This window comes from Bos taurus, chromosome 8 (assembly GCF_002263795.3).
Source record: "Bos taurus isolate L1 Dominette 01449 registration number 42190680 breed Hereford chromosome 8, ARS-UCD2.0, whole genome shotgun sequence".
Lineage (NCBI taxonomy): Eukaryota > Metazoa > Chordata > Mammalia > Artiodactyla > Bovidae > Bos > Bos taurus.
In genome coordinates, this window is record NC_037335.1 from 67,229,482 (window position 1) to 67,243,916 (window position 14,435).

The 14,435-nt window shown below is 45.1% G+C and overlaps 1 protein-coding gene across 1 annotated transcript in view; it reads right to left on the bottom strand.

Annotated features, from left to right (window-relative positions):
* Positions 1–994: 994 nt before the first annotated feature.
* The window catches only part of SLC18A1 (solute carrier family 18 member A1), a 51,885-nt gene continuing 38,444 nt past the window's right edge, over positions 995–14,435 (bottom strand). Inside the window, 6 exon segments of the mRNA NM_001193171.1 lie at positions 995–1,108; positions 2,379–2,512; positions 2,736–2,855; positions 3,140–3,203; positions 5,987–6,038; positions 6,994–7,072. Coding sequence (NP_001180100.1) covers positions 995–1,108; positions 2,379–2,512; positions 2,736–2,855; positions 3,140–3,203; positions 5,987–6,038; positions 6,994–7,072 — 563 coding nt within the window.

The following is a 14,435-nucleotide window of genomic DNA, read 5'->3' on the forward strand; positions in this document are numbered from 1 at the left end:
TCTCTTTGAAATCTTATGTTTTAGCAACTATTTCAAAAAAATTTTTGCTAAATGTCAAAATATTTATAGGACCTACTATATTTCCATCCACACTCTCCTATGCTATAAAAGTTTGCCATGTCTGCATTAGGGAATAATTTAGTCATTAGCAAATGTGAACAATGCCTTATTATAATCCTTGTGTTAGGAAACCCACCGTTGGAAGGGATTTTAGCACAGCTGCTTTACTTCTTCCCATGAAATCGCATTTTCTATCCTCTTATATTTATTTCTCAGAATCTAAGAAATTTAAGGTAAGGCAGACAAAGCCCACAGGGGACATCATGAGAATGTCAGTAACTCAAGCATAAGAGAAGCAGATTTTTTCCAGTTCCCCTTGGTAATGAAGAATATAGGAGCCCTCCTGTCACTGAAGACAGACTGATTTCAGCAGTTGCAGGTCTGGCCACAGAGAAAACCCTCAGCTTGGAAAAAAACAGCCAAAGGATGTCCTAAGTTGGCCGTGTAGCAGCAGTACAGGGTTAAGGATGCTTTAACTCATCTAGGGAAACTCAGGGAAGACCACTTCGAGGAACAGAGAACAAAACTCTTATAGACTGTTGGGAAGTTGCCAGAGAAAATCAGATAACAGATGAAATGAGGTTTGTCAGCCACCCCGCTGGTTTCAGGGAACACAATGCTCACTGCCGCCTCCATGAAATGAGTCACTCCTTGCAGAACCCATCACAGCCTTACAGAAGCCAAGGAAGAAACAGCATTCTGTCTTCCCATCAAAGGTGGGCCAGCTGAGGCATCAAAGCTTAGAGGGAGAGCTGTGAGTGACACAGGAGAAGAGAGAACCTGGGGACAGCACCCATGGGAGGGGAGGAAAGGAGACATCAGGGGAAATAGAAGTGAAGCTTATTGAACAGTCCGTGGTGATCTAGGTCCAGGAACAAAGTGGTCACTGAAGTCTGAGCCTCATGCGACAAGGTCCAGGGGCTGGTTTCTGCAGCTACTCCTCACAGCCAGGCTCCTCATCGCTGTCCTCCCCCAGAGGAAACTGCCTTGTGTGCTTCTCGGCTGCATACATCCGGGTCTCCATGGGGCAGTCCTGGCTCAGAACTGCCTGCAGCAAGAAGCAGGAAGAGAAATCACTGCCCATCTCTCACCAGCTTCCCCTTCCCCCTCTCAAACTAGCTCATCCAAGTCTAGGGCTGCTCAGAAAAGACTCAAGGAACCAGAAAAGGACCCTCGTTCTGTTTCCTATATGTGCACAGTCCACCCAAAGCACCAGGTGGAACCATGCTGGTCAAGACAATCATCTGATAAGCTTTTCATTGAATCCTAATAGCAGTAGCACAGGCTATAGCTGGGAGCCAGCTGAAATGGGCATCACCCCTCATCGGACTTTCCTGTCTTTCTGTTCCTTTAAGCAGCCTCCATATCCACACCCTTGGGCTTACCAGGTGGCACTAGTGATAAAGAACCCGCCTGCCAATGCAGGAGATGTAAGAGACACGGGTTCAATCCCTGGGTCAGGAAGATCCCCTGGAGGAGGGGATGGCAACACACTCCAGTATTCTTGCCTGGAGAATCCCATGGACAGAGGAGCCTGGCAGGCTACAGTCCATGGGTTGCAAAGAGTCAGACATAACTGAAGTGACTTAGCATGCAGCACACACTTCTGCCCCCAACCCACCCAGACCCTCAAGGTGCTCCTGCTGCAGTAAGAAGAAAGTATCTATTAACTAAAATAATCTGTTGTGGTTCTCTCCCCTGGGCTGTTGGTACTCTAGGAAAAGACCTGATAAGGATAATGACAGATGTGAGTGAATGAATGAATGCATGAATGTGCCCAGTGGAATTCTGTCCATGTTGTGGGCATGAGTTGGCAATTCACACTTTGCTAGTAAGTACTGCAAGCACATGATGCCTTTGATGGTCCTTGACCCCAACGCATCACAAGCCTCCCATTTTCCTTCTGTACTTAGGACCCTTTCTAACTGACCAGTGTAAGAGAGAAAGTGGTTGTGTAGAGAAGGAAAAAGTAAGGAAGGGGACAAAGGAAAGATAGAGATGAAAGGGGAATCAGAAAACATGGCAAAGCAGAGAGCCTGTCAAAGATGGAGGAAATAGGAGCACAAGATAGGGATTTCCCAGGTGGTCCAGTGGTTAAGACTCAGCACTCCCAAAGCAGGGGGCCTGGGTTTAATCCCTGGTCATGGAACTAGATTCCATATGCCACAACTAAGGTCCCGTATGCCACAGCTAAGACCTAGCACAGTCAAATAAATAAATAAAAACAGATATATAAAAAAAGAAGCACAGGATTAAAAGGAACGAGAGAGGCATGAAAGAAACAAATTATTTTTTCAGCAGTAGTGAGAGCCCCTTACAAGCTTCTCCTCCTTGGCAGGGGGGCTCCTCAAGTAGTAGCAGAGAGGAGCGTAGATGATGTCAGTGACCCCAGTGATGACCATGAGCCAGGGGAAGCCAATGGCCCGCACAATGGCACCCCCGGTGGATGGACCTGTGAGGAATAAAGCAAATCTGCAAGCATCTATTGATTCTTGATCGCTTGGAGGACACCATGCTAGGGGCCGAAGGTGACCCAGAGGATGCCCCAGGGCCAAATATCTCAGAACCCTAGGAGGACTAGCCTCTTGGCTCCACTTTATGAGCAGGTAAACAGCCCATAAAGGGAGATTTGGGTTACCACGTCCTGGTGTTCTCCTGTTTCTCTGCCAACATACCTACTGCAAAGCCCAAGCAAAAAGCCACATCAGCGATGGCATAGACACTGCCATAGACTGGGGCATGGCGCAGGTCCACCAAGTGTCCCATGATGGGCATCATAGAGGAATCCACCATGCCTGTGGTCAGAGCAAGTAGGGCACGGCCATGAGTCCTACACACAGCCCCCTCCCTGTCTGTAACATCCCCTTCCACCCCTTGTGCTTTACTCCACTCTCTCTGCCTGCTGTCTGTCCTCCCTCTTCACTGACACCCATACCCACCAGGAGTCATGAGCCTGTCTCTCAACACCCCTGCAGGCTGCTATCCTATCCCCCCTGCCTTTCCATGTACCCCCTCTGATCTGATCTGATCTCGAGCCAACATTCAGGGGCTTCCGGTCTCCTTTAAGGGTACTTCTTACCTATGGAAATGCCAAGCCCTGCATTGGGGCCAATGAGACCAAAAATATCATGAGCCAGAGGAACCTGCAGGAGGAAAGGAGGAAGAATTATCAGGAATCCGGTGGGGGAAGGGGGGGTCAGGTGGGACAACACAAAAACAAAGGTTTTCCTATGAAACGCATTTATCAACCAGGTACAATGTGCCACGTGTGTTATCTCTTGATTCTTACACCTCTGATGAAAAAGAATCTTTACTTCCATTTACAGAGATGAAATCTAAACTGGTGCCATTTGGGTTCAATGTCCCATCAAGAGTTTCAGAACATAAGCAGTGAGATTAAGTGTGAACCTCAGGTTTGACCCTGGAGTCACAGCAATGAGTGGCCCATGGACTCTCCCTCCCCTTGTTCTACCCACTCCACCCAGACACACACTTCTGTCCTCATTATACCAAGAGTGGAGTTTCCTCTCTCTTCTATCTGCAATATCATCCACAGGTGGTGGTGGTATTATTTTTTTATATTTTATATCTTTTTTTTAATTGGTGTATACTTGCTTTACAGTGTTATGTTAGTTTCTTCTGTACAATGAACTGAATCAGCCATATGCATACATACATCCTCTCTCTCTTGCACCTCCCTCCCCTCACCTCCCCACCCCACCCCTCTAGATCATCATAGAGCACTGAGCTGAGCTCCCTGTGCTATACAGGAGCTTCTCACTAGCTAGCTATTTTACACACAGTAGTGTATATATGTCGACTCCAATCTCTTAATTCATCCCACCTTCCCTTCCCCCCATCCCCACCCCTGTCTGTGTCTGTGTTTCTGGACCTAGAGTCTGTCATACAGAGTGAAGTAGGTCAGAAAGAGAAAAACAAATACTATATATTAACGCATATATGTGGAATCTAGAAAAATGGTACAGATGAATCTATTTGCAAGGCAGAAGTAGAGAAGCATACAGAGGTTTTAGTAAAACCCTGACTTGAAGCCAGTGGACCAAGAAGATAAAAGAGTCGCCAACAACCGATTACCCACAGCTAGAGGGGCGGGTGGCGTGGTTTGTGTCGCTGCTTCAGCGGCTTATGACATCATTCTCTTACCCTCCCGATCCCCAACGGAAGCCTTGTTTTCCTCTTTTGCTGGGTCCTTACCTCCCTCCCTGGGCATTTGTCTCCTACACCTGCTACACTAGCATACTCACCCCTGAGAGGTTTTACATACCATTTAGATGTCACCAGCTAAAAACAGGGTCTTAGGAATGAATTAATTTTTTAAATTATTTCTTTTTAAATTTTATTTATTGACTGATGTGCTAGGTCTTTGTTGCCAAGTGGGCTTTTTTTCCTCTAGTTACAGTGAGCAGTGGCTATTCTTCATTGCAGTGTGTGGGCTTCTCACTGTGGTGGCTTCTCTTGTGGAGCACAGGCTCTAAGCATGCAGGCTTCAATTGTTGTGACACATGGGCTTAGTGGCTCCACAGCATATGGGATCTTCCCAGACCAGGGATCGAGCCACATCTCCTGGATTGGCAGGAGGATTCTTTATCACTGAGCCACAAGGGAAGCCCATGGGGGATATTTCTATTTTATTACTAGTACTGGTTAAGATTCACAGTGGGCTCCCTATGAGCCAGACACCACTGCAGTTTTGGTCTGGGTAATCTTTCGAAATGGCATCAGGATCCCCTGTACACAGATGTGGATGCTGAGCCAAGGGAGGTGATGTAATGAACTCAGAGTCACATGAGCAACAAATGGCCAAGCTGGGACTGGACCCAGCCCCAGATCAGGACTTCCTGCCTTTCTTGAGCACTGTACTCAGGGCTTTGCGGCCATCTCATTCCCCCTCAAGCCTAGGAGGCAAGGGTGCTTCTGATCTCCATGCTGGAGAGGAGAAAATGTAGGTTTAGAGGGCTTGGAGGGGACTTCTGGAAATAGAAAAGCCCTTCTTTCTTTCTTCCTCTACCAAACACTCTGGTGCTACAGACGGAAGCACAGATAATGGTTCCTCTAGTGGCTCCTAGGATCCTGTCACTGTGAGGTATGTAAGTGAAGGCATAAAATGCACCATTCTACAGACCCCACTCCAGTACTCTTACCTGGAGAGTCCCATGGACAGAGGAGCCTGGTGGGCTGCAGTCCATGGGGTCGCTAAGAGTCGGACACGACTGAGCGACTTCACTTTCACTTTTCACTTTCATGCATTGGAGAAGGAAATGGCAACCCACTCCAGTGTTCTTGCCTGGAGAATCCCAGGGACGGGGGAGCCTGGGGGGCTGCCGTCTATGGGGTCACACAGAGTCGGACACGACTGAAGCGACTTAGCAGCAGCAGCAGCACAGACCCCAGAAATAGATGCCAACGTGTATTGCTTCACGTGCATGCATGCTAAGTCACTTCAGTCATGTCCGACTCTGTGTGACCTTGTGGACTGTAGCCCACCAGGCTCTTCCATCCACGAGATTCTACAGGCAAGAATACTGGAATGGGTTTCCACTTCCTCCTCCAGGAGATCTTCCTGACCCAGGGATCGAACTCCCATCTCTCTCATCTCCTGCATTGGCAGGCAGGTTCTCTTACCACTAGTGCCACCTGAGAAGCCCATTGCTTCATGTGGCCATCCATAAAGCCTCAGATTTCTGTCTTCAGCTGCCCCTATTGCCCTCTCCCTCTCCTTCCCCACCTCCTTTCAGTGGGATGGCATAGCATCTCCCCCAGGGGTAAATTCCTACCTACACAGAAACAGTCTTTCTGACAGTCCTTGCCAAGTCAATCCTCTGCTCATTTCAAAGGAAAGTTGTCTTTAAGTGTCTGACACTCTCCCCACCCTTTGACTCTCCCCAAAAGACCTTATTATACTTACACAAAGTAAGCTGGTACCTACTACCAACATCCCAATCAGGGAGCACAGCCACCTAAAAAAAAAAAAAAAAACAGCACTTTTCAAATAGCGCCTAAGGGTTGAGATTCCTTCCACTTGCTACCCATCACCAACTCACGGCCAGTCCTGCTATCCCTAATTCCAGGAACCCGTTGGGATGCGAGAAGATAAACACATCTCTACAGGACCAGTTTGTACTCAGGTGAGCCCTTCCCCAGTCCCTTATTCACCCCTCATCTCTTCCCTGGCTCCACACCTCTTCCCAGAGTAGAAGCAGACAAGGAGCAATGAGACATGGTCTTCCTTCCCTTAGAAGAGGAATCAGTTGACTCAGAAGGTCCTTTACCCTTGGGAACAATGCTCTAACTTAATGTTGCTGTTGCTTAACTCAGCCTATATCTCTCATCGATACATATTCTATCTGGTCTTCAGGGTCCATCTCAAAAACCACAAAAACACACCAAACGTCCTTCCTTCTCTGATTTCCTATGGAAATGCTTTTAAAATTACTTTTCAAATTTTTATATCACACTCCAAAGGTAAAATTAAAGCTGTTCTCATTGTAGTTGGAGGAAAGAAATTCAGATTTATACCTCTTAGCCCCCAACCCTTTTTATACTTGGTGGCCTTTGGAGAGTTCCCTGGGGCTCCATGGAAGGCAGTTTGATAACCACCTGTCTCTGGGTACTGTTTTCTCCATACCTGTTCTCTGTGGAGTTTATTTTATCTCTTCAACTGGACAACAAACATCTGGAAAGTAAAGGTTGCCCCTCATATATTCACTGCATCTTCCATAGCAACAAGCTCAGGACCAATCCTTTTTCTATACTGCCCTCACCAGCTATCCATTCCCACCCTTAGAACAAGCATCTGCCGGTACTTGTTCTAAATTTTCAACCTCAGACAAGCTATCATCCATCATCCCAGGTGCAGGAAACACCTCAGAAGACTCTCCCATCTGACTTTTCCCAGATCCCCAGGCTACATACCGACCCATCTTGTTGGCCAGCACACCAAAGAGGCTGGTGCCAATGAGGTAGGACACACTGGCGGGCAAGAAGGCTAGACCTGCAGAAAGACACAGGTCCTCACCTTAGGCTGCTCTGAAACATCTTGGGTCTTACAAGACAGTGAAGTCTCCCCATTACCTTCAAGGATCCCAAACCATTGTTTTGTGGGTTAGAGATCCCTGTGCAAACCCAGAGCAGATGACATAGGGCTCCCAGGCCTCTGCTGTCCTCAAGAGCAGGGCTTTGTTTAGATTTTCTTGGGCTCCAAAATCACTGCAGACAGTGACTTCAGCTAGGAAATTAAAAGACACTTGCTCCTTGGAAGAAAAGCTATGACAAACCTAGACAGTGTATTAAAAAGCAGAGACATCACTTTGCTGACTAAGGTCCATATAGTCAAAGCTATGGTTTTTTCAGTAGTCATGTACAGACGTGAGAGCTGGACCATAAAGAAGGCTGAGCACTGAAGAATTGATACTATCAAATTGTGGTACTGGAGAAGACTCTTTAGAGTCCCTTGGACTGTAGGGAGATCAAATCAATCAATCCTAAAGGATATCAACCCCCTGAATACTCATTGGAAGTACTGATGCTGAAGCTCCAATACTTTGACCACCTGATGTGAAGAACTGACTCATTGGAAAAAACCCTGATGCTGGGAAAGAATGAGGGCAGGAGGAGAAGGGGATGACAGAGGATGAGACGGTTGGATGGCACTACCAACTCAATGGAGATGAGTTTGAGTAAACTTTGAGAAACAATGAAGGACAGGGAAGACTGGCATGCTGCAGTCCATAAGGTTAAACCAGAGTTTAACCAACTCTGGTTTAGTCGCAGAGTTAAACCAACTTAGCGACTGAACAAACACATTTAACGTCACTTCCCCCTCTAGCTCCCCTCTTAGACTTCCTGATGAATGACTTTGCTGAGCCATTCTCATGTATAAAATACCCGTGATTATCAGCATAAGAGCATGAGCTTTAGAGAAAGACATACAGTACTTACTTCCTGGGAAGTAAAATTTCTGCCTTATTATTTACCTGCTCTTCTCTTGCTCTAACAGTGCCTTTTATTTTTGGCCACACCACACAGCTTGTGGAAACTTAGTTCCCCAATCAGGGACTGAACCCATGCCCTCTGCAGTGGAAACATGGAGTCCTGGTCCAGCACTGGACAGCCAGGGAATTCCCTCTGATGGTGACTTTGAATAAGTTACTAAACCTTTCTGATCTTTGGTATCCACATCCAGTAAACACAAAGCTGTGGTTCTATCACACTAGATTACATGAAGAAGCAAATTAGATATTAATAAATGTTAAAGAATATTGTAAACTGAAGCCCTTGTCCCATTGTTTTTTGTGAAAATAGAGTCAAGCACCCTGGAGCATGGGCTTTGCTGCTGGGTTCAAACTGTGGCTTAACCACTCTGTGACCATGGGAAATTTACCCTCTCTGATGAGTCTTATTTTTTATTTCATTTTTTCAGTATTTTAAATGAGCTTTTACTATGTAGCAGGTATTCCAGGAACCAGGATTAGAAGAGTGAATAAAATAGACAAAATCCTAGCCTCCAGGGAGCTTACATTCCAAGGGAGGGAGATAGACAACAAACAAGTAAATAAATAAATGAAAAAAGATGACTTAGACAGTGATAAGTTCTGTGAAGAAAGTTTAAAGTGGTGATATGCAAGAGTGACCAGGAATAAGGGATAACGTAGATTCAGGGGGTTAGGGAAGACTCCTTTGAGGAGGTAGTATTTAAACTGAGAACTGAATAACCAAAACAGGTTTTTTTTAGCAGGAAAAACAAACAAAAACACCTAATGCAAATAGGAGGAGGCTTATTGAATGGACAAGTCTCCAGTTCTGAAGAGAGATACTAAAGAAAAATAAAAGGGTTCAACTAATTGGATTATAAATTAGTTTTCTTTTTTAATATTTATTTATTTGTCTGCGTTGGGTCTTGGTTTTGCGATGGGACATCTTCGCTGCGGTACACACTATCTTTAGTTGCAGCTGTGGGATCGAGTTCCCTGTGCTTGTGTTCGTGTACTCAGTTGTGTCAGACTCTTTGCAACCCCATGGACTGTAGCCCTTCAGGGTCCTCCATCCATGTGAAAGTGAAGTTGCTCAGTCGTGTCCAACTCTTTGCGACCCCATGGATTGCAGCCTACCATAGGAAAATGAGTACGTCAAGGCTATATATTGTCACCCTGCTTATTTAACTTCTATGCAGAGTACATCATGAGAAACGCTGGGCTGGAAGAAGCACAAGCTGGAATCAAGATTGCCGGGAGAAATGTCAATAACCTCAGATATGCAGATGACACCACCCTTATGGCAGAAAGTGAAGAGGAACTCAAAAGCCTCTTGATGAAAGTGAAAGTGGAGACTGAAAAAGTTGGCTTAAAGCTCAACATTCAGAAAACGAAGATCATGGCATCCGGTCCCATCACTTCATGGGAAATAGATGGAGAAACAGTGGAAACAGTGTCAGACTTTATTTTTGGGGGCTCCAAAATCACTGCAGATGGTGACTGCAGCCATGAAATTAAAAGACGGTTACTCCTTGAAAGGAAAATTATGACCAACCTAGATAGCATATTCAAAAGCAGAGACATTACTTTACCAACAAAGGTTCGTCTAGTCAAGGCTGTGGTTTTTCCTGTGGTCATGTATGGATGTGAGAGTTGGACTGTGAAGAAGGCTGAGCGCCGAAGAATTGATGCTTTTGAACTGTGGTGTTGGAGAAGACTCTTGAGAGTCCCTTGGACTGCAAGGAGATCCAACCAGTCCATTCTGAAGGAGATCAGCCCTGGGATTTCTTTGGAAGGAATGATGCTAAAGCTGAAACTCCAGGACTTTGGCCACCTCATGCATAGAGTTGACTCATTGGAAAAGACTCTGATGCTGGGAGGGATTGGGGGCAGGAGGAGAAGGGGACGACAGAGGATGAGATGGCTGGATGGCATCACTGACTCGATGGACGTGAGTCTGGGTGAATTCCGGGTGTTGGTGATGGACAGGGAGGCCTGGCGTGCTGCGATTCATGGGGTCGCAAAGAGTCGGACACAACTGAGCGACTGAACTGGACTGAGGCTCCTCCGTCCATGGGATTTTCCAGGCTGGAGTACTGGAGTGGGTTGCCATTTCTTTCTCCAGGGGATCTTCCCAACCCAGAGATTGAACCCTGGTCTCCCGCATTGCAGGCAGACGCTTTAACCTCTGAGCTACCAGGGAAGCCCTAAGATACTAGAGTGGGTTGCTATTTCCTTCTACAGGGGATCTACCCAACCCAGGAATCTAACCTGAGTCTCTTACATCTCCTGCACTGACAGGCAAATTCTTTACCACTAGCACCAACTGGGAAGCCACCTGACCAGGGATCAAACCTGGGCTGCCTGCATTGGTGGGGTGGAGCCTCAGCCACCAGATCACCAAGGAAGTCCCTACCAATTCAATTCTTAAAGCCAGGGGAATGGCTGGGATGACCCATGAAAGATCAGAGAGAGAACATGCATCTATGGTCTGAGCCTTCAGGGACTCCTTCCTTTAAAAGTTAACAAAAGAGGAGGTGATTGCAAAGGTGATAGTAGCTAGTTAAATAGATGAGAGGAGATGGAATCCAGAAGGGAAAGGAAAAGAAAAGGAAAGAAAAAAGAAGTTTGGCCTCTAAAGGAGTTGGAACATTTCAACCATACAGAGAAGGCCCTAGATGTGCACACAGGTCCAGGGAAGTAAGTATATCTAGTGATGAGAACATGCAAGGTCCCTTTTTGTTGCTTCTATTTCCTCAATGAGTGACTAGGAATTGAGAATGATGAAGGTGAAGGGATGAGAATGTGGAGGAGGTTTGAATGGAATAGTGTAAGCCAGTCCTTTCAGAAAGTAGGAAGAATGAAACTAGGGACTTAAAAGAAAGATTATTTTAAATGTGATAGTGTGAAAGTCCACTTTAGATTCATGGCTTTTTTTTTTTTTTTTTTTTCTTGTCCTCTTTAAAAACTTTTCATTTCTTTTCTTTTTTTTTTTTAATTTTAGATTTATGGCCATTGATACAAGGTGAGACCAATAGCCAAGTATGTGTTTTCCTATATCCTCATTTCACTGCTCAGGTGCAGGCAAGGAGTGGGCAACCAGACAGACTTAACGAGACTTAAGGCTTCTCATGTGACAATCCCAGAGGAAGAGCAGATGGGGCAAAGGCATTAACAATGCTTTCAAAGGAGTGACATTAATGATGGATGCAGATTCATCATATGAACTACAAACTTAGTAAAGAAAGAAGTGCAGGGACTTCTCTGGTGGTCTGGAGATTAAGACTCTGTGTTTCTGATGCCAAGGATATGAGTTCAATCCCTAGCTGGAGAACTAAGATCCCACATACCTCACAGCCAATACATAAATAAGAAAGAAGTGAACACATGAGTAGTGATGTAAACAGAGAAAGAACTGAATGGACTGCTGATCTCAGTGTAGCCAAAATGTGTTAATATAAGGATATTAGAAGACATAATACCCTGGTGGTATTGGAGAATACTCTTGAGAGTCCCTTAGACTGCAAGGAGATCCAACCAGTCCATCCTAAAGGAAATCAGTCCTGAATATTCATTGGAAGGACTGGTGTTGAAGCTGAAACTCCAATACTTTGGCCACCTGATGCAAAGAGCTGACTCATTTGAAAAGACCCTGATGCTGGGAAAGATTGAAGGCGGGAGAAGGAGACGACAGAGGATGAGATGGTTGGATGGCATCACCGACTCAATGGACATGAGTTTGAGTAAACTGCTGGAGTTGGTGATGGACAGGGAGGCCTGGCGTGCTGTAGTCCATGGGGTCACAAAGAGTCGGACACAACTGAGCAACTGAACTGATACTGATCAGAAGACCCGAGCAGGGAATACAGAAGGTGATAACCTGGAGTTGACATTTCAGAGGTGTTTCAATTAATGTTGATTTCAAGGTCCATATTACAGAAACTTTGATTGGTTATGGTGGAGAGGAGAAGATCATTGCAAGAAAGTAGATTAAGGAATAGGCTGAGATGTTGGTCGAGTTAGCCACCTGGATACTAAAGTCAAAAGTGGTGACAGGAGTAAAGGTGAAAAGAATATGAACCAGGTGTTGGTGGATTTAATGAAAGAGAAGGGATACCTCAGGGATCAGTAGATAATTGCAATGAAGAGGGGTGGGGTGGTATAATCTGATGACATGATCTTCAATGGAATCAGGGTCTTTTTTTCTTCAAGGCTGTACCAGGCAGCATGAACCAGTGGGATCTTGGTTCCCTGACCAGGAATCTATCTAACCTCTGCCCCACGGCTTTAGAAGCACAAAGTCTTAACCATTGGACCACCAGGGAAATCCCTGGGAATCAGAGTTGAAGGAAAATGAGGAAGAAATGACTTAGAAGCAGCAAAAGAAAGCCAAGTCTGAAGGAATGTGTGTGTGTGTGTGTGTGTGTGTGTGTGCTTAGTCGCTCAGTTGTGTCTGATGATTTGTGACCCCATGCACTGTAACCCACCAGTCTCCTCTGTCCATGGGATTCTCCAGGCAAGAATACTGGAGTAGGTTTGCCATTTCCTTCTCCAGGGGATCTTTCTGGGTTTCCTGCCTTTCAGGTGGATTCTTTACCATCTAAAGTACCAGGGAAGCCCCAGAACTTCCATCAATGGGAGTGTGGGAAAATGGTGTTCTCAGAAAACATTTAGGTCTTAGGGCAAGGAGATGAAAGAAGTGTTCAGAGAAGAGGCTGAGGGCATAGGTATCAGGGAGTGTTTGACAGGAGGATTCCTACGTGCTGTTTCTCATAAGTCCTCTGTTCCTTATCAGTGGAACAGCAAGCTGCTTCCAGGACTGAGGTCATTATGTGAGATGGGCTTGAATCTCCTTCAGTAAACATTCTCTTTATGACAAAACTGCTTAGTCTCGATCCTCTTTCTTGAGATATGGATTGTCTCCTGACCTGGGACCATTATTAATCTCTTGTTCCCTTGGTAACGGTTGTTGTACGTTTGGTTTTCCGATCTTTATCATTGTCAAAAGAAATTTCTTGTACAACAGCCTATATATACTCACAGAAAGATCATTGAAGCACCTTTGCTCCATCAGAGCTTGGTTCCCCATGTCTTTCTTTCTTTCTCTCTCTCTCTCTCTCTCTCCCTCCCTCCGGCTCTCTCTTTCACTTTCTTATCATTGACTCCAGACCACCAGGTTCCGGTTCATTAAAGGACCCCAACAAGTGGCGCCTAGAACAGGGACTCTGGCATACGTGGCATTTCTGACAGAGTGACTCAAGAGACTTATTGAGGTCGGGACCTATTGAAGTCAGTAAGTACTAAGACACAGGTCAAATGGCTGGAAAGCCCCATCATTTCTCTACTTTACTTCACTATTTGTTTAAAGCTCAGGGACTTTTGGTTTCGTGCCAATGAATAGAGGCTTGCTTTCAAACAATGGTTGAGTGTACTCCTTGGTTCCCTGATAAAGGCAGTTTTGATTTAGAAATTTGGCACTGGGTCAAAGAAAATGTTGAATGAGCTGCCAGGCAAGGAAAAAATATTCCCATTGATTTCTGGCCCCTATGGGCTCTCATTAAAGCTGTAATTCTGCCATTTCAAGGTAAATTCTAGCCCTCCCAATATTCGACAACAGACAGAACACTTATTACATGAATATAAATTAAATGATAAAACTTTACAAAAAGCCCAATTAAAACAACATAAAATATTTCAAAATTTTCCTACAAGCCCTGCCTCAGATGCTCCAAATGCTCCTCCTCTGACAGCAGGCACAAATCCAAAAGTCTCTCCTTTGCTAGAACCTAATGATTCTAACAACGACTTTCTTGAGACACCTTTTGACACCAAAACCGGCAATACTTTTTTAGATAATAATGATAAGTCATTAACACAGATTCATATTTGCAAAAAATTAGCACTTACTTGCTCTCCTCCACAACAGAGGCTCTCTGAATTACTGGCTTTGCAATCACAAGTTTCTGACACTGATGGTTTCTCCGTCTTTCCAGTTTGAAGAAATCCTGATGCTCAAGGGCACAAAATACCTCAATATGATGGTATTAATCTTTTTTACATGCAACAAATGAAAAAGGCTGTAACTATGTATGACTTACATTTGCCTTTTACTAAAGAGCTTCTAAATGTTGTGGCATCTTCTATTGGAAACTTTATTCCCTATGATTGGTGAACTTTAATAAAAGCTCACCTTAAACCAGGAGAATATCTTCAATGGACAATGTGGTTTCATGATATAGCCAGAGATCATGCTAACAAGAATGCTCGAGCTGGCACTCCCCAAAACCAAATTACTTTTGAAATGTTAACTGACGCCAGACAATTTGATACCATAGAAGCTCAAATACAATGCCCTCCCTTGTTGCATGAACAATTAAAAACAGT